This window comes from Castanea sativa, chromosome 12 (assembly GCF_040712315.1).
Source record: "Castanea sativa cultivar Marrone di Chiusa Pesio chromosome 12, ASM4071231v1".
Taxonomy (NCBI): Eukaryota; Viridiplantae; Streptophyta; class Magnoliopsida; order Fagales; family Fagaceae; genus Castanea; species Castanea sativa.
This window is the reverse complement of record NC_134024.1, coordinates 47,253,938-47,276,902: the sequence shown is the minus strand read 5'-3', so window position 1 is coordinate 47,276,902 and position 22,965 is coordinate 47,253,938. Positions and strand designations below refer to the sequence as shown.

At 32.6% G+C, this 22,965-nt stretch overlaps 1 protein-coding gene and 1 long non-coding RNA gene across 2 annotated transcripts; one reads left to right on the top strand and one right to left on the bottom strand.

Moving 5' to 3' along the window:
- The first annotated feature begins 304 nt into the window (after positions 1 to 304).
- LOC142619803 (uncharacterized) lies at positions 305 to 5,451 on the top strand. Its single transcript, XR_012841579.1, has 5 exons — positions 305 to 402; positions 617 to 724; positions 2,368 to 2,476; positions 4,147 to 4,239; positions 5,313 to 5,451. It is a non-coding gene; the product is annotated as an uncharacterized LOC142619803 (long non-coding RNA).
- On the bottom strand, positions 5,075 to 7,830 carry LOC142619802 (cytochrome P450 CYP82J17-like). The gene is made up of 2 exons (XM_075793089.1): positions 6,749 to 7,830; positions 5,075 to 5,926 (listed from the first exon to the last, which is right to left on the bottom strand). The coding sequence occupies exons 1-2, from the start codon at positions 7,691 to 7,693 to the stop codon at positions 5,303 to 5,305; spliced, it is 1,569 nt and encodes a 522-aa protein (XP_075649204.1). The 5' UTR covers positions 7,694 to 7,830; the 3' UTR covers positions 5,075 to 5,302.
- Between the last annotated feature and the right edge of the window lie 15,135 nt (positions 7,831 to 22,965).

Sequence of the window (22,965 nt, the reverse complement as noted above, 5' to 3'; positions counted from 1 at the left end):
AATAAACAGTAACTGAAATTTTTTTTTATTGTTTTCAATTTTCAACAAAATAAGCGATATCCAAATGCACCCTTAACTTCTACATTTGCACTCAACTGTTGAAAAATTCATATATTTGTTTCCACAGTTGGCATGACTATTAAAATAAGTGGTAAAAAAAATTAAATATGAGTAATTTACATAAACAGTGGGAGAAATGTTGAAAAAAAGAAATTAAATATTTTTTATCAATGGGTTGAAAAATGTCGAAAATAAAAACACGGAACTTATATAAGTAGCTCCATATCTCGCTCTCGCTCACACTCTCTCTCTAGCTCTTGCTCTCTCTCACTCTCTGTCTCTCCCTCTCTCTCTAAATCTCGCTCTTGTCCTCACTCTCTCTCAGCTGCAAGCTTTTCATAGGTTTTTTTTTTTTTTTTTCTATTTCTTTCGATTTCGTTATTTTAAAAACTTATTTATGATCAGTTTGTTTTTGCTTGGACTTGAATTTTGTCCATACTATGTTATTCGCTTGGAAGATTTTCAACTTTTGTGGTTTTTGTTCTTGAATTTGAAATGCTATGTCAAAATTGAATTTGTGGGTTTTGTGTATTGCGTGCTTTCAACGTGATTGCAGGTGTTTTGGGAGTTCAGCTCAATGAATGGTCAAGGAGAGTTCAAATTTCACTATCTATAGGATTGATTGAAAGCTAGAACGTCTATGAGTTCAAATTACAATTGCTTGGTAAGTTCTTTAGCTGAGTTTCATGCTTATTGTGGTTCTAATTTTTAATTTGTCAGTTTTTGAATTTTGACCAAGTTTGTGATGAATCGTAGTAGCTGTGACCTCATCACTATGAATTATTATTGCCTTGCTTATGGTTCTAGAATAAATTCTTTTGCAGTGGACACTAAGAAAAACCCATATGCTAGTTCTTGACAAACCCATATATTTTAGTTCTATTTATTGTGAATTAATTATGGAGATATGAGTACCTGTCTCCGGCCTTAGAATGTCAGTAGAAATAAGTTCTTTGGTCAGTTTTGGCTTGTATTGAGAACCCACTCTTGAGACTAAATTCATTTTAGAACTATAATTGAAGACCACTTTTCTTGATCATTTCATTGGTTTTTAACTTATTGCTTTACTGGGCAAGCACATTGAATGTAGGTGCTGGCTATAGACCAGATCATCCTGTAATCATTCAAAATGTGCTAAATTTTTTATTCTATTCTATAGTAACTGCTGCAGCCTGTACCTCTATTTTGTATATTGTATGCTTGATGGCTTGCACAAGATGTTCTTCTCTTTCTAGCTTGTGTCTATGCATTGTAGCAGTGATAAATTCAATGTGGTCAATTGTTCCATTCCCATCTACATCAGCCTAAACACAAATTAAGAATGTCAGTTTGGAATTAAGAAAAAAGAGTAATAAAAAAAGAATGAAAAAAAGAGGAATCAATGTGGTCAATTGTTCCATAAATGGCTTTGTATTGAAAATTAAAAGATGGCATGAGTCTTATTGATTGTTTTCTTCTTTTACATATAAGCCAGAAATGAATTAGAAGCTGGACATCATTCTCAATTTTCGTAATTGGCCTTTTTTTTTTCTTTTTTTTTTTCTTATGCAAGTTGTAATATTGGCAACGGGGAATACAAATGCTGCTCTTCCAACCAACAGGTCCAACTCTAATGCAAACTGTGTTGAACTGACAGCAATGGAAGTTCCTGGGATGAAGCAAATAGTTTGAAACTTATTAAACAGTATCAAATCTATAGGAAAAGAAAATGAAAAAAAAAAAAAAAAAACAGTATATCACTTCTCTTTAAAAGCATGGTGAAGTAAGAAAAATTATCAATAAAAACATTGATAATCAAATAGCACAAAAGTGAATGAAACAGGGCCTACTGTATGAATGAACTTCAGAACAATTATAATAAAGGAACATCACCCTTGGAACAAATAGTTTGTCAGTTGTTACATAATGGAGATGTCTTTTCGCTCAAAAAAAAAGAAAAAAGAAAGAAAGAAAAGCAACTTTGAATGTCTTTATTTAAGGGGGCATAAAATGCTGCTCGAATTCTAACATTGTTTGAACAAGAGCAAAGATGAAAAGGGTGATTTATCCCAAAAAAAAAAAAGATATAAAGGGTGGGAACTGGGAACTAGGAGCTTCACAGGGGTAAAAGCTTAAAGGAAAAAAATTGAAGGTTTCATTTCTCCCTGCCCCTGTCTTTTTCTTTTTTTAAATGGCAGAAAAGATATGTAGGATTGAAGTTGCTTTACCTGTTGAAATATTAGTATTTTTGGTTTGTTAAAATGTTGCTGATTTTTACTGTAAGAAGTAAATTTATAACATCTTTTTTCTTCTCTATCTTGATGACAGGTAGATTTGCAAACTATCTTAATCCCATCTAGTACTGAAGGAATGCTGAGATCAGAGTTGTTCTACTTCTTATAATTGGCTTAGTTCATTTCAGAGGATTAGAGTTCAGGTCTTTCCAAGCTTAATTGCTAAGCATGCTTTTTTAACTTTCTTTTACTACTTAGCAACCCTCAAGCTATTTTCATAAATTCTCCTAGTTTGTTATATATGATAAATTTTGGCATGAGTGAATGAGTTTTCCTGTTGTTATGATCACCACATTCTTTAAGAAAATATTTGGATGTGGAAATGGTCACAATAAATGCACAATGGTTATGATTAATATGCATCTCTTGCAAGTGTAGTTTTGGGATAGGAAATAAATACAAAAGGCCTTCTTTGGTTTTCAGAACTAATTGGAAGTTGGTCTAGGTTGAATCTTGCCATTTTTTTAAAAAAGAAGTTTGTCTAGAAACAGAATAGTTGATGAAATCTTGGAAATTCAACATAACATTATTCGCTTTGCTTGATCCTGATGAACCTGTCACAAAATTTGGAAGAATTTTGGAAATTGGATGAAATATTACAATCTTTGAGAATATTTTTAGGTTTCAGTGCTGGTTGAGACAAGCTTGGTATCAATTTTTAGGTTATTGGCACCCCCACCTAGTGGAGGGCATACCTCCAGGGTTTAATCCCCGGCATCTTCACTTAGGGGAAAAAAAGTTGGCATCTCCTCTTGTTGAAACAATGAGGTGGGGGGTATGGTCATAAGTTCAATACGAACTTGGTGTGTAACTTTTTAATAGAAAAAAAAAAAAAAAAAAAATCCAATGCCCATTAAAAGAATTGAAAGACTTGACTAATTGCCCATTAAAAAAAATCATGACCTCTGCATTTTTTAACTAAGGCATTCTCTCAGAGTTTAGAAAGGCCCTACATCATCATCTAAAGGATCAACTTTATTTTCTGTCTGTTTTCTCTTTTATTTATTACTTGCAGCTGGAATGTTTTTTTTGCAGGGTGCTGAGCTGTGTTACAAATGGCCATTTACAGTTTTGCTGTTTGAAAATTTAGCTGCTTGGACCTACTTTTTAATATTTTCCCCTATTACTATTAGTGGTAGAATCAGTTGTGGTAGTTTTAAATGTGTTACAAATGGCCACTTAGAGTATTACTGTTTGAATCTTTAGCTACTTAAATCTAAGATAAATTATTCTCCTAAAACCGTAGTATTTTTTTTTTTTTTTTTTTTTGTGGAGAATGTGAGACCTTGGTATTTTATTGTGCCAATTTGACTTCATTTACATTATCAATATTCGTAGTGCACTTATTGATTCTCTTGCTCCACTGACTTGCTCATTGTGTGTGAAGCCTGATCTATTATGTTAGTTATATTTAGTTACTTGCTCATTTTGTGTGAAGCTTTATCTAATATGGTAGTTAAACAATAAACTGTGGAGGTTTATTGTATTGTGTACTGAGATTGATTAATACTTCTTTTTGTATTGCCTTTGGCTTATCTTAATTTCGTACGCTCTACGTGTTTGGTGTGAATTAATTGGGGGCTACAAAATAGTTACTTTAGTACAATATACTTCCAAACCGTATTTCAGATTCTGTTGAACTAGGATAAGAAAGAAAATAAATTTTTTCTTTGATAAGCATGCATTAGAAGACCATATAATTAATAAACAAGCCATATTTTGCTCTCTCTCTCTCAAGAATACATTTTGAATGAAAGTGCTGTGTGTCTTCCCTATAGATGGCAACAAAGTAACTTTGCTATTTATTTTCCAGTTTGTAATTGACAACCAAGTGCTTTCTTGCATCAACAAAGAAGCTTGTTGGACAATCTCAAATATCACTGCTGGGAATAAAGGTGAAATACAGGTATGTGATTCACTTTCTATATGATTTAACATAAAGATTGTGTGGTTAATAAAATTTAGGTAGCTCCTCACTTCAGTCTTACCTAATTTTATGTGATTTACGGGTTGTCCTTGATGCACACAATGGATTAACATCTATAATGAAACCTAGAGCAAATTGGGTGGATATGCACTTGTTAGAGTGGATGTATGTGTTTTATGGAGTAAGGAAAATATGGGAGGAGGGATGGGGTGTCCTCTACGGGGAAGTACATGAAAAAAGGATGCATCATCTTTATTTTCAATGATACTAGCTTTTGTCATGGGCCTAGCCTTCTTGTTGGGAAGTGGCGAAGTGACACATCTCCATGTATCTGTAACTTGAGGATAATTGATGGAGCATAATGGTTTTCAATTTTTTTCTTGTAATTAGCCATTTTGAAAACTTGTTACTATTTGAATACTTGAAAATTTGACTGGTGCTTTAGTTTTTTTATGAGAATGGATAGTTTAATTTGGAATTGCACAATTGTACTTATGTTTATTTTTGAATCAGGTTATTAAATTTTGATCATGTGAAGGACTGCATCCAAATTTGTTTATTTATTTATTTTTTAAAAAAATACTTATTTCAACGGTTTCAAACTGTTGAAATTTACCTTAAGACAACATATGTTTCAACGGTTTTTAATACATTTGATAACTATTGATAAAGGTAAATCACATTTTTTGACTGTCACATAGGCTATAGAAAAAAAAAAATTTCGACATAGTTTTTAGTTGTGGTTCTCAACAGTCACTTAAACTATGGAAAATACTTTATTTTTTTACGGTTTCAGTCATTGAAAATAGCAAACTTTGTTGTAGTGACAATAGATTACTTCATAAGGGGAAAAAAAAAAAAAGATATAGAAAAAGAAACACAACACAACAAAAACATGTACAGGAAAGTACCACAATATGACTACCTAATGATTCTCCTAGTAAAAAAGGTTAGGCAATGTCATTAAGTTATAAGACTCTCGAAGCGTGAAAGCTTATTAAAAACATGTACTCTAGTCAAGCATAGTCTATATTTATGTTTGTCATTGATAGAGTTCCGGAGCAAGGCGTGGATTGAGAAGAACTTCAAGGGGAGTTGCCTTGGGTAAGGTAATGCCCAAGCCTTCAGTCATGTCTATTGGCATATTCAATGGTGTCGTGAACTCAAATCCCTGAAGTAATCGAGCTAGTGTCAAGTGAGATACTTGCAAGGCAAATGTGTAACCTGGGCAAGATCGTCTACCAGACCCAAATGGTACGAACTCAAAATGTTGCCCTGAAGCATCTATATTTGCATGTTTTGTGAGGAACCTCTCTGGAATAAATTTATCTGGGTCATCCCAAATCCTTGGATCTCGGTGCAACTTCCACACATTGACAAAAACACGAGTACCCTTTGGAACATAATAGCCACATACATGACAATCCTCCATGGCTTCATGTGGAACTGCTAAGGGTCCTGGTGGGTACAAGCGCAAGGTTTCCTTCACTATGGCTTGGAGGTAAATTAGGTCTTTGATATCATGATTGTCCACCCATCTCTCTCTACCAACCTTGAGATCGAGCTCTTCTTGGGCTTGCTTCAAAGCGTGCTTGTTGTTCAATAATATAGACAAGAGCCATGTCAAGTTAAGAGATGTAGTGTCGGACCCAGCCAAGATGAGATTCTACATGAAATTGAGACCACACTTAGAAAGCAGAGTTTCTTTATAGAGTATTTTTCTTTGTAGATAAAAGAAACTATGGTCTGATTATTTAATATATTAGAATGAGCATATATAAGTCAAAGACACAATAAAAGCTTGGTTGATTAATTATGTTGTGGGATGTTATTAGCCTATCCTAAAGATGGACATAAAAAAGGAGAAATTTATAGTAATATGGATCAAGGATGCCTTAGAGACTGTTACTGTTAGTGTATACTATTTATATGGAAAATTGTTAGGTGCTTTTGGACTCCAGAGTATGGTGATATATTATGTCCTCATCTCACATTTATGGTGGACTCTATTATGAAATAAGCCGTGAAACCCACCATAAATGTAAGAAAAGAGAATATTGTGTCATTATATTCTGAAAGCATCTAACTTCTGTACATTGTCTTTATTCTCAACAAGGAATAACATAGATCATGCAAATGTTTTTTAAAATATTAATCTTTCAATACAAGACAAGAATAAATAAACTAATTTATAAACTGTAGTGGACAAGAGGTCTTTAGCAAGACTCAATTATTAGTAGTTTGTGCAGTTTATTTATTTATCGATGGATAATTTCAGCAATATATGATTATGATTTATAATAAGAGTAAAGATAGTGGCACAATATTTTCAAACAAAATTCTAGATGGCAAACTGTTTGTGGTAGGTAAACAAGTAATGTTAGTAGTGAGCGCAGATAAAAACTAGTAACTAATTGCCATTTAAGATTTGTTGTGAAAATGTTGTGGGTATAACACTTTTTATAATAAAATATAACCAAAAACATACCAATGCTGTTGCCTTGATAATGGTTTCACGCGTATGGCCAAACATGCCGTCATCCTCAATTACAGATAACATGATATCAATAAAGTCCGGTTTGTCAATTCGTTCACTTTCCGCCCTCCTCATAGCATGTTCTTCAACCCAACTTCCAACTAGAGTGTCCAATTCCCTTGCAATTCGCTTCATGGATTTTACTTGGCCCAGAAAATATTCAAGCCCTCCTAGAAATGGAACAAGATCCGAAACAACAGGGACCCCAGATACATACATGAACTCTTTAATAATTTTCCCTATTCTTTGTGCCTCTCCGTCATTCCCATCATTCAAGTTTCCAACGTATCTTTTCCCTGCAATCATTTTAGTAATTATATTGAAGGTTAAACGCTCAATCCACTCACTAATCACCACCTTAGCTTGGTTGTTGTGCTCTTTGCTCATGCAAAGAGTGTACAAATCTTTAATCAAATTGTCGACCTCAGTATCTTGCACATTCTTTAGTGTCTCAAGCCGACGACTAGAGAGGAGTTCTAGCATGGTTATCTTTCTCATCTTGAGCCAGAATTTTCCATAGTTGATGAACCCAAATCCTGCATAGTTGTAGCCAAGGTACTTTCCATGGCTAGACCTTGGACGTGCAGCCAAAGCCTTGTCATTTGTAGTGAAACAATCCTTGACAGCCTCATGATTGCTAATAACAATTGCACTTTTCATACCAAATCGGATCGTGAATATGGGACCATATTGATCAGCCATAGCTGCCAAGGTTCGGGCAATTGGGTTTTGGCCACCTAGTTTGTGAAGGTGACCTATGATTGGCAACGCACCTGATGGCTCCGGGGCCAACATACCCTTACTTTTGTGACTACCAATTCTCAGCCTCCATAGATTGTACAATAGTACCAGTACAAAAGCCCCTGCAATTGCAAGGAGATGAGAGGTAATTTCCATGATGTACTGAAACTTGAGGGCAAGCAGAGTATACTATGAACTTTTCATGGTTTCTTTAATGGTGAGAAAAAGGAGAAAAACAGTGAAAGTATGACTAATAGCAATAAGTTGACTATGACATGGTCCCTTTACATTTATGAATTATATGACGCATGTTGCTCCACTAGTTGGGTTTGTGGAAAGTTGTAGTGGCTCTCAATGTCATGATGTTGACTTTCTTGTCTTGGTTTCTCATCCTTATCTTGAATGGCTGAATGCATGACGTCTGACTGTCTTTGTTGATAGTCATGCCAATAGAAATCTTGATGCAGCTTGGGAAGTTTACAAAGTTGGGCAATGCATTGTTAGCATTTTACTTAAAAGAAGGGCAAGGGAGTAAATATGGGTAACTAAAATTAAAAAACACAAAATCTTACTACATCAGTTTACCAATTTTCCTCTCAAAATAGGTTTTAACTACAATTTCTCTTTATCTTTAGAGAGCATTATTCATTTCCTAAACATATATTTATTATCTTTGTACTTTTGTAATTGTGATAAAGTAAAGTAAGTGTTTTGAAAAGTAAATAGAATAATAAAAAATGAATGAATACATAATATTTAAATGGAATAGGATTTAGACTTCAGAATAAAAAATTTGCCATGAGAGGAAAAAAAAGTAATTAACTAAAAGAGGAAGAAAAATAAGTTTTATCCTAAAATATGATGAAAATTGAAAGAAACCGCTACTAATGCCCAATAAGACTAGTAAAGTATTCAGCAAAAAAATAGAAGACTAGTCAAGTAAGGTTTATCAATTGTCGTTTTATTTATTTATTTATTCCGATGATTACAAACTTTTATGGGGACAAAAGAACACATGTTCTTGGACTCTTTTCCCATTGGGTAAAAAAAAAAATCATAGGAATGTCTCCATCACCCTTTAGAACACCTACCTTGTAGGGGTAAAAATGACTAAATATTGTCTTTGGCGGAAATAATTAGTGTTATAGCAATGTTTGAAAAATATTTAACAATATATTACATTTTTAAAAATTGAGTTCTAGAAACTCGTGTTTGACTTGTAACTTAAGTTTATAAAAATCGAATTCCATAAAAATCTATTAGCACCTACTCTTGATGTGGTAATTAAATTTTTATCCACACTTGAGTTTTAGAAGCTTGAGTACTTTAGGATATTTTGATGATTGAGCCAAGCCTATAGCTTCCAATGAGTTTCTTGAGAGTCTTGGAAATATTTTCTATATCCAAGTTAGTTTTCTATTGTGTTTTATCAGTACTCTGTTTACGAGTCAATTCAAGGAAAACTCTCTTCTCTCTCTCCCTCACGCTTCAACACACCATCAGGCATTAGAAGTCAGAACTACAATAACCAAAAATTGAAAGAAAGAGAAACATGTTTTTGGCCATAGCTTAAGAAATGTTTTTAAAAAAAAAATGAAGGAAGAGGGAGGCAGAGATTTGGATAAGAAGAAATGATAAGGTTGGAGAAGAAAATGAGAAAAAAGACAGAGAAACAAGTTGGCACTTGGCAGAGAAGAAAGAGAGAGAAGAGACAGAAAGAGAGAAAAAATTGTTTAAAGAGGAGGGGAGAGAGAAAGACATAATATATATATATATATAAAGTTTTGAGCTAAAGGCCAAGGCAGCCCCATGGGCACGCTGTCAAGGCCAAGGCATGCAGCCAAGGTGCTGTCAAGGCCAAGGCATGCACAAAGGGTGCTGCCAAGGCCAAGGCATGCAGCCAAGGCCAAAGCATGCACAAGGGGTACTGTCAAGGTCAAGGCAACCCTCATGGGCGTGCAGCCAAGGTGCTGTCATGGCCAAGGCATGCACAAGAGCTCATCAGTTGGTATATTTTTTAGATATAGTAATTTAAAACAACTTTGCTGTAGCTTGCATCTTGGTGTTTTAGTTGCTAAAAAAACATTATAGCAATTATCCCTCCTTTATTGTGAGCGCTCTAACACAAGTTTTTGGCAAAAGCATGGTTGGTGACAAGACAATGACATCACATCATAATACATGGTACTCGTATATGACACGAATGACATGGGCATTTGTATGTTACATAAATAGACCATAAAAAAAAAGGTTACATAAATAGAATAGGCAAGGATGCATGTCTTTCTTCCACAAGTAGGGACACAAGTTTTTGTCATTCATGTCAGTGATTTACATATTTTGAACTAATAAGTACTCGAGTTTATAAAACTCAAGTTATACGTGGCATTTTATATTTTTTTAATTACAGGTCAGCGGGTTTCAATGTGGCAAATTTTTATGAAAATCATTTTTCATAAACTTAAGTTATAGGTCAAACTCAAGTTTTCCAAATTTGAGTTTTGAAAAGATGGTAGATTTTTAAATATTTTCCAAACAGTGGGAGATTACTAAATATTTTGTCAAATAATGGTATTTGGCCATTTCGGCCCCTACTAGAGAGCACAGAGATGGGAACGGGCCCATGAATATTGTTTTTACCTTCTGTTTTACATCACAAACATCTTTCTCTGTTTAGACTACTTTTTATTCTTGCAAAACTTCTCATATAATGTACCAAATTATATTTTCATCTTCTTCTTTTTTTGTTGTTTTGTTTCTTAGTATAAAATTAGTTTCAAAGGTCAAAATGTTGTTCTTAAATCTACAATTAAGCTATATAGTAAGACAGTAGATCACATTGTCTCAATACAGATAAAGAAATTAAAGCAATACCTTGTGAAAGAGAAGAGTTGTGATTTCTGTCCTGATCAATGTTTATAAATAATCTATCACGTTTAGAGTCAAAAAAGTATTAAAGTTAATACAAAAGTCAGAAGTCATGAATTCTTGTGACATATATCGTACATAAGGTATAGATAAATAATATAGATAATAAGAGGGCATAATAGAAAAACTCACACTTTAAACAAAAGTTTTCAGTTTTTTTAGAAATACTTGTGGGTGAAAAAGTGTGTGGAATTGCATGTAATGTTGTTTAAAAACTGAAAACATGTGTTTAAACACATATACCAAACAGTTCAAGTTCCATGACCTTGTGGTGTGCAAAGAATGTTTTCTTGGATGGCTTCAATAGATGGTTACTACTTTCTCCAATTTTGTTGAAAGCCATTGTTTCAAGATTAAAATATAGAGACAAAGAGAAATTAATAATTGTAAATAAATCCGTGTAACCATTTTTGTTTACGGAATAGGTTAGAGGTTTCTTCGGGTGAGAATATTTCTATTACGAAACTATAGATGGTTATTGCTCTGTCCTCATGCTCAATCTCATTCAACAATTCTTCTCCATTTTGCTTCAAAGTACACTATACGGTGGTCAAAATTAAACATGGTGTAAATAAATACATATAAATTAAAACAAAAAAGATAATTTCATTAAAAAAATCTGTTGTTGTACTTGTGAATTATGATGCTAAAGAGAAAATTAGGCACTTGTGAAGATAAGGGAGAACCTCTTCAATTTTGCTAAAATGCTAATTGATAATATATATATATATATATATATATATATATATATATATATATATATATATATATATATATATATATATATATGGGGGTAGCATACCATGGTAAACTTATGTTTGGAAAATTTTATTTTTCTTAGCCACAACTTAGAAATGATGAGCAGATTGAGTTATGGAGCATTGCCCATTGCTGCATGGGCTGAGGTGGTGCCGTGACATTGGATTCACACAGGTGCTCATTGAATGTGAAGATTTTTCTCTGTTAAAGTTAATGACCAGTGGGGAAAGTGTTAAATTCGTCAGAGGTGGGGCTATTATTATTAGACCATATCCATTTCATATCACTATCATCATTTGTTTTTCAACATATCTCTCTCATTTGTGGATAAAGGTTGTGATAGAGCTTCCGGTGAGAGTGTCCTCATTTTATCCCATCTAGTGTATTGGGTAAGATTATCGAACAAAAATAAAGATCATCTAGAATTTACACACTTATTACACACTTATAAAAGGAAAAAGTTTGTTCCAAACATGTTCGGAGCTTTAGACTTCAACTTTTAATAGAAAGTTTACATTTGTTTTTGTCATATAGATGCACATGACTCAATTAACCACATTTAATACAACCAGCCAGGTGAATTATGTACATTGCACATGTCCTTGCCTCTGTGCCATGGAAGACTAATATCGGTGGGTGAAGGAAAATAGATGTGGATTTCCTTTAAGTATGAGAGATTGCCTAATATGTGCTACTGGTGTGGGCAACTTACTCACTACGACAAAGACTGTGAGTTATGGATTGACAATGAAGGCACACTCACACTAGAACAGCGTGAGTTTGGACCAAATCTGAGAGCACCTCCTTTTGTTGCTGCAAGAAAGAGTGTAATCAAGGTCCCTGGATTCTATGCTGCAAAGAAGAAGAAGATGAGCTCAGGTACACCAATTCATCATGAGCCATGCTAGAAAGATGGTTTTGGAAAAGGAAAAGCACCGGAGCAATCTCAAAGCGTAACGGCTAGCAGTAATGATAGCATTGAAGCCGAAAATTTTTCCTCATCAATGTGTACTAATGTGGGCACAATTATTAGGGAGGATACGATTTTCCAAAACCAAACCGATGGGGTAATCATTGAGGAAATAAAGACTTCTACTGAAACCAAAACTAATTTTGAAAGAAAATAATGAGGAGATAAGCTTGGCTGAGGAGTTTGGTGCGGCTAGGTTATTGGGTTCGGGTAAGAGTACTCTCAAAAACACTAGAGCACGTGACTGCTTAAATGACAAACCACAACTTAATAAGTCACATGCTCCTCATGAAGCTAGGGTTCACGAACAACAAACTACTCGTGCATCTCCAACTTGGACCCATAGAGAGAGAAATAAGTCTAGGGATAAAATGGCAACAAGTTCTCAAACTTCAAGAAAAAAAAAGAATTGTATGTACAGAGGCAAACCACAGCGAAGTGCCGGAAAAACGGTTTCAAGCCTCTCTCAGTGAAGGAAAACACCTTTTGTAGTGGCAGGAGCTGGTGTTCAGCCCCACTAGCAACAATGAGTTGTTTAGCATGAAACTATCGTGGGCTTGAGAACCTACGTACAAGTAGAGAGCTTGTAGAAGTCATACGGGCGAAAGATCCCACTGTGGTGGTTTTAGCCGAGACAAGTTCCTATTATCTTTCTGGATCTATTGGTCCTTGGAAATTGTTCATCCTCTTTTTCTAGTGGGTTCCCTTCCTTTTATAGGCTTCCTCCATGCATCTCAGCCCTCCACCTGTACGTCCCCAGTCATTTCTCAAGATACTTGTCCCATCAAGACTTTGCTAAAGGTGGTACAAGGAGCTACTAACTGTGAAATTACTGTTCAAGGGTTATTTTCACATTCATGTAGCGATAAGGTTGGTGGAGGGCATTGAATGCAGAGGTGGAAGGTATATCCTTTAGGAAACTTCCTCCCACCAACCTTATCCTCGTTGCCATCTATTTTCCTCTCCTTGGGCATTTAAGGGGTATCAGTTATTCTGATTCTCTTATTCTCCTCTAGTAGGTGGAGTTCTTGGAATTTGTTTACCCTTTTTAGCCTAGGTTGGGATGATTATTCCTTAGTTAAGACTCCTCAATCCTAGAACCCCACACACTCCATATTTAAAAAAAAAATTCAGAAAATCAAAAAGAAAAAATTATGTCATTAATCAAATTATATTTCAAATTTTTATAGTCTAAAATTATGCACAAAAAATATATTTATGGATTAAATAGTAAACAAGTTTATGAATCAAGTTTATAGCATGAAATTTGACATGCATATATTTTTTTTTTAAATTTAATCTAATAGATTTTCAAAATATGTAATCATGCTTATATTTTTAGTAGAAGTGTTAGGCATTGGCTACAACCAAGTTTGTAGTCAAACTTTATCCAATATTAACTTTCTTAAAATAATCTATTAGCAAATGTCCTAAATATATATGTGTATATATATATATATATATATATATATATATATATATATATATATATGTTAATTGTTTGTTTTTAGACCCCTTAAAACAACCAGATTAACCTAGTTAATTAGCCAAGTGATTACTTAATCAAATTAAACATATCTAGGTTAACACAAATATATCATATCATTGTAAAATGCGGAAAAATAAAGAACACAACGATATGATAACCTAGAAAACTAAACCGGTAAAAAACCTGGGGAGGATTTAACCTAACTATCCTCAAGGTAAAACAAATCCACTATGAAATAATTGAAGTTTACACAATAGCGACTTAGACCACTAACATCCTATTGCTACCTCGAGTAGGAAACTTACTACCACGATCACGTGACAGCTCTAAGTCCACGGACTACTTTTTTCTTGAATTCCCAGCAAGCACAATCACTCCCGCTTGTATATCTTTAAACTCTTGAATTTGCAACTAAATTGATTACCAATCTCTTGACATCAATCTAGATCTTAATAATCCTAAGTGTATGTGAAGGTAAATATCTCTAGATCTCATAAGAGATTCACACATACAATATAAAGAGCATCACTAAAATGTGGCTAAGATTTTCCCTTCTATACCTAGGGCAAAACATAAAACCGTACACGTAAAACGGGCTTAGGCTGAATTAGAAAATTCTGCAGAAAAATAATCTACACGAGCTTCGATCGATCGAGTCTAATTTTCGATCGATCGAGCCAAGTAGATTTACACAGTAAATCCTGCAGAATACTCGATTCTAACTTTACAACTTAAATATACTTTGAGCAAGTTTAAAATAATACTAAACGTTTTGATCATGGTTTGCCAACATTACAAATTGAAGTTTTAATACATTTAAACATAAAGTCTTAGAGCCCAACATTAACATTACCCTTAAATGAAATAGGACTTTAAATAAGAAATATGATATGAGTGAAATTTAAAAAATAATTAGCTAAAAGAAGAAAAAGTAAGTTTTTATCTTAAAATATTGAGAACCTGAGAGAAACCGCTACTGATGCTGAATAAAACTAGTGAAGTAAGTTTTCAATTGGCGTTTAATTAATTAATTTATTTTATTTTTGAATGAGACACTTATACGAGGACAAAAGAATAATGATGCACTTGGACTCTTTTTTCATTGGGTATTAAAAAAAAATACAACCCTGAGAGGGTGCTAGCTAGGGCATTTAATGCTAATGTAGGACTAACTAGCTCATTTGGGTGTTGAGCTTGGGTAAACGTATAAAAACATGGACTGTTTTGCACCCGATTTGAAGATTTTGGGTCCTTCTTAAAGCTTTTTTTCTACAACAGACCCTATTTTCTGTAGCTTATTTATTTTACAGAATTGGCTTTTTTTTTTATTGTTTGCGGCCTGTTTTCATCGGCTTGCTGACCTGGGCCCTTAGGTTTGTGCTCTTGAGGCCTAAGTAAAAAATGGGTTAGCAACATCTAGATTGTAGTTCTTGTAACCTTGTCCAATAATAAATAAATTAGGGCCATGCAAATGGAAAATTGTGGATCGCAGTCCCATGTTGCATGACAACCCGCAATGTATTTTTGTTCCTCTGGTTCATTCATACCAAGACTGTTGGTGCCCATAGGTGGTCAGAGTTCACTAAACAATTTAGAGACCTTAGGCCGAAATTTTAGGTGGGATATTTTTTTATATATAAATATTAATTAAATTTTTTATTTTTTATTTAAAATCTATTTATTAATTGGTGTGATAACTTATAAATGAGTTAATATAATATAAATTAAATTATTAATTGGTATGATAACTTATAATAATTATTAAAGTAAAAGTTTGCATAAAAAAAATAATAAAAAATACACTGGGTGTGTGTACATATACATTGAGTGTGGGTGGGTTAGTGTGGGGGCCAGCTGTGAGCTATGAGTTGTGGGCCTATGGCCTTTGTGCAGAATCAGAATGTGCAGTGCTGTGAGCAGACGGTATAGTGTTGTATTTTAAGATATAATGGGTCTTTTTTAGGGTTGTCCATGGGTCGGGTTGGGTTGGTTTTGGACCCAACTCGGACTCGACCTGCCGGCGTCGAGTGGAGGGGCAGAGGAACCCGAAATCGACCGCTGGAAAAATCGGTCGAGTTGGTTTCGGGTGCAGGTGAGCGTCGGTCGGGCCGAGCGGGTTGCCGGAATAAAGAAAGCATCGAAATCTGGAAAAAAAAAAAAAAAAAAAAAAGGCATCGCCGAAATCTGAAAAAACTCACCGGATTCTGAAAAACTAGTCGGATTCTGCATTTTCTCGCCAAATTCTACATGTTTTCGCTAAAATTTGTTGGGATTTGGCCGGATTTCCTCGAATCAAAGCTTGATCTCGTCGGATCTCCTCGATTCTAAGCTTGATATCGCCGAATCTCCTCGAATCTAAGCTCGATCTTACCAAATACAGTCGAGTTCTCTTTAGATTTCCTCGAATCTAAGCTTCATCTTTTTGGAGTTGGCCGGATTTAAGCATATTTGAGTGATGATTTGAGCGGATTTGAGTAAAGAAAGGCGAAACGTCACCGGATCGGAGCTGAGAAAGCCAAACGTCGCCGGATTTCAGCTGCTTTTTGAGGTTTTGTTGGGCGGGTCGGGTAGATCGGGTTTTGAGGATGAAACCTGTCACTCGACCCGCTGGGGTCGGGTTCTAAAGACTGGGACCCATCACCGATCCATTGGAGGTGTCGGTCCGGCCATGACGGGTCAGTTTCGGTCAGGTTGATCGGGTCCGGCGGGTCGTCGGGTACTCTGGACAACCCTAACTCAAACAATCCAATGCAAATTGACCTATACAATCCAAAGTATCAAGGTATAATTGAGACATTTTATATAAACCGTTTTAGGAAATTTTTTTTGAGAAAATGAAAAAGTAACTAACTTTTATTTACAGCTTTTTCAATTTCACATAAAAAGTTTCCTAAAAGTGATGATTAATGTATTAACTGGACCCATATATTAAAATGTTAAAATCAACACAAGCTAATGCCTCCAGATGAAAAAAGACCCTTCTTTTAATTGAGGCCCTTCACCCAATAATAATAATAATAATAATAATAATAAGACCCTTTTGTTGGCCAAAAAAAGGCCACCACTAATACAAAATTAGAATTAGACAAAACACACGTAACAAAATTAAAATCTAAATTAAGACCCGACAAATTCATTAAATCTAACATTTACCTCTTGAAATCTACCAAAAGAGGGACTATTTACCTCTAAGAAAAAAAAAAAAGCCCAAAAAACCAAATTCTCTCCATCTTAATTCTTGAAAAAAAAAAAAATTAAATTCCATATTTTTTTTCTCACCACTCACCTTAGCGTTCTCCATCTTGATCTTTTCCTTGTTAAGCTTTCTTGGTAGTAGCTACTCATCTAGGTGGATGATGTGGTGTGCTTGCTTCGATCTTCAGGTGGCTTCTAGCATTCATTTTTTTTTTTTTTAATACAAGATAGAAATTTTACTATAGTCTAATCTAAGTGTATATGTATGTGAAGCTCATTTTTGAAAACTTGAACCCCGACCCTTACCCCCCACACCCCACAAGTACTTATATTTATAGAGGGACCATCGCGCCAAGGGTGTATGGTGGTAAACGGTAGCATTTTATCTCCCTTTCTTCTTTTTCTAAATGCAAAAGTAAATTATTTTTCTTCTTTTTCTAGTTTTTATCTCTTTCTTTCCAATTTTTTATCCTTTTTTTTTTAATCCCCACAAAACCAACTGACACACGTTTATAGATTAGGTACCTCTTATTTGGCATAACTTTTGCTACAATTTGTCTCGTAACAAGTTGTGAGTAGTAGAGGTGTGTCCCCACATGGACCCACCATAACAACTCTACCACTTATAACTCGTCACATTGCAAGTTATGACAAAAATTGTGTCAATTTATGTATCTCTGTCACTACTCCAACTATCCATTATGGCATTATCACGTGGGTTGATGTAATATCACATCAACTTAATTTGTATTGTTTAGGTATACTTTTATTAGTTATCCTTTTAGAATAATTTATTTAGTACTAATTTATTAAGTTATATGATAAATAAATTTTTATTTATGTAGATTTAGAGTATAAAGTGATCACATTATTTAGTAAAGTTGCAATCTTTCTTCTAATATATTGGGTTCTATTGTTCTATACTTTAAATTTTATTTTAGTTAAATTATAATTTTTTATTAGAAATCATTTTTTTGTTTATATAGAAATATTGCTTAATTATAAATGTCTATTAGAAAATGGATATAAAAAACTTAAATGAAAAAAAGAAAAAACTTGAAAAATAAAATGAATCTCAAAAATGATCTTTGTTACTAGTATTGAACAAAACACAACAGAAAATGAACAAAAATTCATTCAAAAAATAATTAGAAGAGAATGAAATTATACATCAAAAAGATAATAATGAAAATAAATACTATTTAGTTAAATAATATTTACTTATAAGAAAATGCTCTACTTAAAGTTTTTGTTTTAGGCCCCTAAAGTTGTTAAGCCGGCCCTAAGACACAAGATGTTACCATGTTACTATGTAGACCTTGACATCATTTAGAACAACTTAAGAAAATCACTAACCACATCTGCATTATCTCTATAAGAATTAACTAATTTTTATATAGCCTAGATTGATGTATTACAACCATGTTGTGGAATTTAGTACATGTTTATGCAACTCTTACTTATATAATCCAATCCAAACCAAAAAATTCAAGGTATTTCAACTGATTTTTACTTTTGTTTTGTGGAATAAAAATGTATATGCCACATTATTTATTTATTTTATGAATCAGATGAATTTCATTTAAGCAAAACACAAGCTACAGCACTCACACCAGTAGATTGAAACTCTCAAGTTCAAAAGCAAGAACTAGCTCTTAGAAGAAATTGGTCAGCAAATGTACATGCGACATTAACTAAATCATGGGAATTAGTTATTGCTTTGCATTATTGGACCCAAATAGCGTACTAGGCACAGGGAAATTAACTAAATCATGTCAAAGAAATAATCCATCATTCACGTTTAAATCGTGCAATTAACATGATAGAATGTGTGTGCATCGAACTTGATCTTGATCGGCGTGTGTAGTTCTATGCATCCGGACAACTATGGGGTAATTGAAGACCTAGGTGCGCTATGGTAATTTCAGTATTCACACAAGAATGTTGCTCAAATATGACGACATATATATATATATATATATATATATATATATATATATATATATATGATCATTGTAATTCTTTTTTGTTAACGGTCTGCAACAAAAAATTACAACTGCTCCATAGATAGAACCCTAGTTTAGGTGAATTATGTAGATCATGTGTTCTTGTGTGCATGTCTTGATCTTTTCTTGTTTTGATATTTTTTGTTCGCATATATATGTTAGGAACACACTTTGGATTAATGTTCTTTAATGGAAGGATTTTGGTTCTTGATGATTGAAAGGCTAGAATTGGGTGTTCAGGGATAGAGCCAAAAATCTATTCTTGGGAGTCTTGACTTCTAAGACCAAAATGAAATAATATGAAACTTAAAGCGTCTTCATGCATGTACACACCTATGCTCACTCATAATTATATATGCATTTGAAAACACCAATGAATAATTAGTTTAGGAAACTATCATTGTGATCAATGTCTCAAAAAAACTAATAAAAAAATAGGCATACGTTTGTTATTTTTCTTGAAAAAATTAGCAATTTTTTAAATATTTTGTTAGATATAATTTGTGATTTTTTATATCAAAATTAAATTAAAATTAAGCATTCATACAGTATCTACAATATTTTTTTTAGCTTATTTATCAATTATAGGATTTGTTTTACTTTATTGAAACTTTTGACCTCTTAAAATTTTTAATTTAAATTATAAGAAAAGGAAAAAAAAAAAAAAAAGAACTATCATTTATCACACACAATAACTAACAAACTTGTGCAATACACTAATCCCAAATATATAAAACCATTATTTGACCCACAAATATCAAAAGTAATTTCCAATACACCAATCAAGAATCATTTTAGAAAACTAACATTCCAATTAGTCTCTCAAAAAATTTACTTATAAAGCAAAATCTCTTAAAGTCAATTTTCCTTTTAAGAGATATGACTCTGCATTCTTTTTTGTCTCAAAGATCAACAAACTAAATACTAGCTAGAACAATAAATTTAAAAACAAAAATTGAATAGTCAAGAAAATTATAAATACCAAGCATATTAACACATAATCCGAAAGTACATTGTTGAAACCAATTAGTTGACAAAGCCTAAAACTCCTTGGGCAATATTTTATCACTCATATTAAATTGATATTTTACTATGGATTTGACAATGAATTTTCTTTTGCCACATACTTTAAAAAGAATTGTATTATATTCTTCAACAAAAAAATAAAATTGTATTAGAATCACTAAATACTTTCTATGTTTTGTATTTATAAAAATATAATAAATTTGACTATTTGAGTAGGCATTTGTAAAATTTGAAAATTTTAAGATACTATAACTTTTTTAAAATTCCACACTACTTTTTTTTAAAAGGGGGCCAATTTATTTTTGTTAAAGGCCGAATTCTTAAAACTTTTAAATTTGATATACAAAAATAAATAAACATACAATTTATTAAAATTTATTGAGGAACCGTTGGCCAATTAATATAGAATTCCCTCCTTGCCATTGATGACTTTAATATGATGACTACCTTAACATATTTTATCATGATTCTTCACATTATTGGCGCCGTACTCGTTGAAAAAGTTTACTTTCAATAGCAGAATTGTGTGGTGGCATGGTGGCTATATATAATATATCTAGCCGAGTAAACTGATGGAAAGCCATTTTATTTCTCATCCTTCCAATTTTAGTGGAAAGAAAAAGTTTAGGATCACAGCTGTGATATGATAAGCTATAATTGGTGAAAAAAATTAATAGATCTCTACGTAAGTGGTGGTTAATTGCTTGCGTGTCATTTAAAGAAAGTCACTACCTAACATATGATATTCATCAGATGCGACACAATTGATTAGTCAAATGTCTATTCTTAGATCAGTGTCACTTCGTACATTTGATTTATTTGTTTGACAAGAACATATATAGTTTAGAATCTTGCGGTATACTGGTTGCCATTTGGAAACTGATGAGGATTATTCAATGGTGCAACAATGTGGTCGTTATTCAATCACAAGTCAGTGTTATTACTGTTATCGTTAGAAAAATGCTGAAACTTGTCTCCTTCTTCCTTCTATCACAAAAATGGGTTTATAAGATCTTGGAAAATAAAAAATAAAAATAAAAATAAAAAAAGAAGAAGAAGAAGAAGAAGAAAGGTTCATAGAACCTAGATTATTTTATATACCCTCGTGTTTCACGGGAATTTCTATTAGTAGATATAAGTTTCTTTCTAAAATCTCAAAGAGGAGACAATTTATTTCGTACAATATTGTCTCATCTTGTGCATGAATGTTTTGCAGGTGTTACAGATAACCTACAATTATATAAGCAACCTATGTTTTATTGGAAGATGACATTTGTCCTTATCCTTTGTAAAACAAGTGATATAAATTATCTCCATTATGAGATTTAATATGGCCCAGATACATTTTATTTTAATTATTTCATTACTATTCATCTGGATTTATTTTTATTTTTATTTTATTTATTTGATAATAAGAGTGATAAATAAAGATCCATCCTATTAGATTTTTTTGTGTGTTTTTTTTTTTTTTTTAAAGTTTCAATTTATGGCGTCCGCTCCTGATGATGATAACTCTTTATCATCAAACCAAAATACTAATCAGTTTTTGGTGTAAGCTAAGATTAAACCTTAGATCTCTTATTTAACATTAAAGACTTTACCTGTTAAGCTTATTGGTGAAATAGACTCTTTTTTTATGAACAAATATACTCCTTGATGGAATGAGTATAAAAATATAACCAACTTTAAATTGAAGAGGTCCCTAGTCTAACTTAAAAAAAAGGCATGTGTTCTCCATCAAAATGGTTTTTAAGGAGAATTTCATAGAGTAGAAGAATTGCTTCTAATTTTTTGCTATAAATTGGTTTTTTCTCAATAAATCATTTAAACAACAAAGGTCGGAGGTATGTTTTTATTTTCTTCTTTACTGCTTTAGATTTTTTACACATGGCTTACTTAACCACATTCATTTGACCTAACCAATCAAGTGAGCCACGTGCATTACACAAGACAGGGTACATATCATCTTCCTATTTGGGGTTAAAGCCTAAGGCTCCTAACATGTTTGGAAGCAAACATTTTTTCTTATACAATTAAGATCATCTAAAGTATGTAGTAATTAAGTTAATAGATTAGAAAAAATAAGTTCTTTTTAAGTATATTTAAAATCAGTACATGTAACAAAGTGAAGGAAAAAAAGTGTTGATATCTTTAAAATAAAAAATAAATAAAAATAAAAAGAAGAAGAAGAAGAAGAAGCCATAAATTAGAAATAAATAAATAAAATTTACTGCAAAGAAGTGATAAGAACTAATAAGTTGTATTTAACTAAAAAAATTGTTGTATTTTGATGCAACCACTTGCCACAAGCACAAATTTTGGACCCAACTTTTATTTTTTCTGTGTGTATATATAATTAAATAAATGCAACAATGGGGATGGGCGCAAGGACAGAGCCATATTCATCTCTGCCCCCCTCCAATTTTTTTTTTTTTTTTATTAAGTTTTTAGAATTTACGTATATTATAAATATGTTTTAAAAATTATATCTAATAAATAAGAATTGACCCCTCCCCCCTTAAAAAAAAAAATAGTTGGTCCGCTCAAAAGAAAAAAGCTATTAGCCCAATGTCATCAAAACATAGTTCTTCAAACTTCAAATGACTCCCTCAAAAAAAAAAAAAAAAAAATTAAAATTAAAACTTCCTCTATTTTAACAAGAAAAAAATAAAATAAAAGAATCATACTAGAATAATTAGCTTTTCATATCTTGTCTAGTGAGTTAGCTCCACTTGTTTAAGTTTTTCGTAGAGAGGTTTTAATAAAAACAATTTTCTTCTATCCCTAAAGCTTTAAATGATTGGTGGCTCGAGAACTTGATAATTGAATCTACTAGAATTTTCTTTCATTTGCTTTCTTTCATAGGTCTCATTTATAGCTATATATAAGGTTCATTTGAGAACAATTTAATTAGTTGAAATTGAAATTTTTTTACTAAAAGAGTAAAATAAAAAATTAAGAAAAAAAAGTTAAAAGCTAGTTGAATAGTATAATGAGACCTATAAATAATACTAAAAAATAGAATAAGACCCATAAATAATAATATAAAAAAACT

Coding starts and splice junctions, on each gene's coding strand:
- LOC142619802 (XM_075793089.1), bottom strand. CDS start 7,693: ATGGAAATTACCTCTCATCTCCTTGCAATTGCAGGGGCTTTTGTACTG. Junction 5,927..6,748: donor TTATCAAGGCAACAGCATTG/GTATGTTTTTGG, acceptor AATTTCATGTAG/AATCTCATCTTGGCTGGGTC.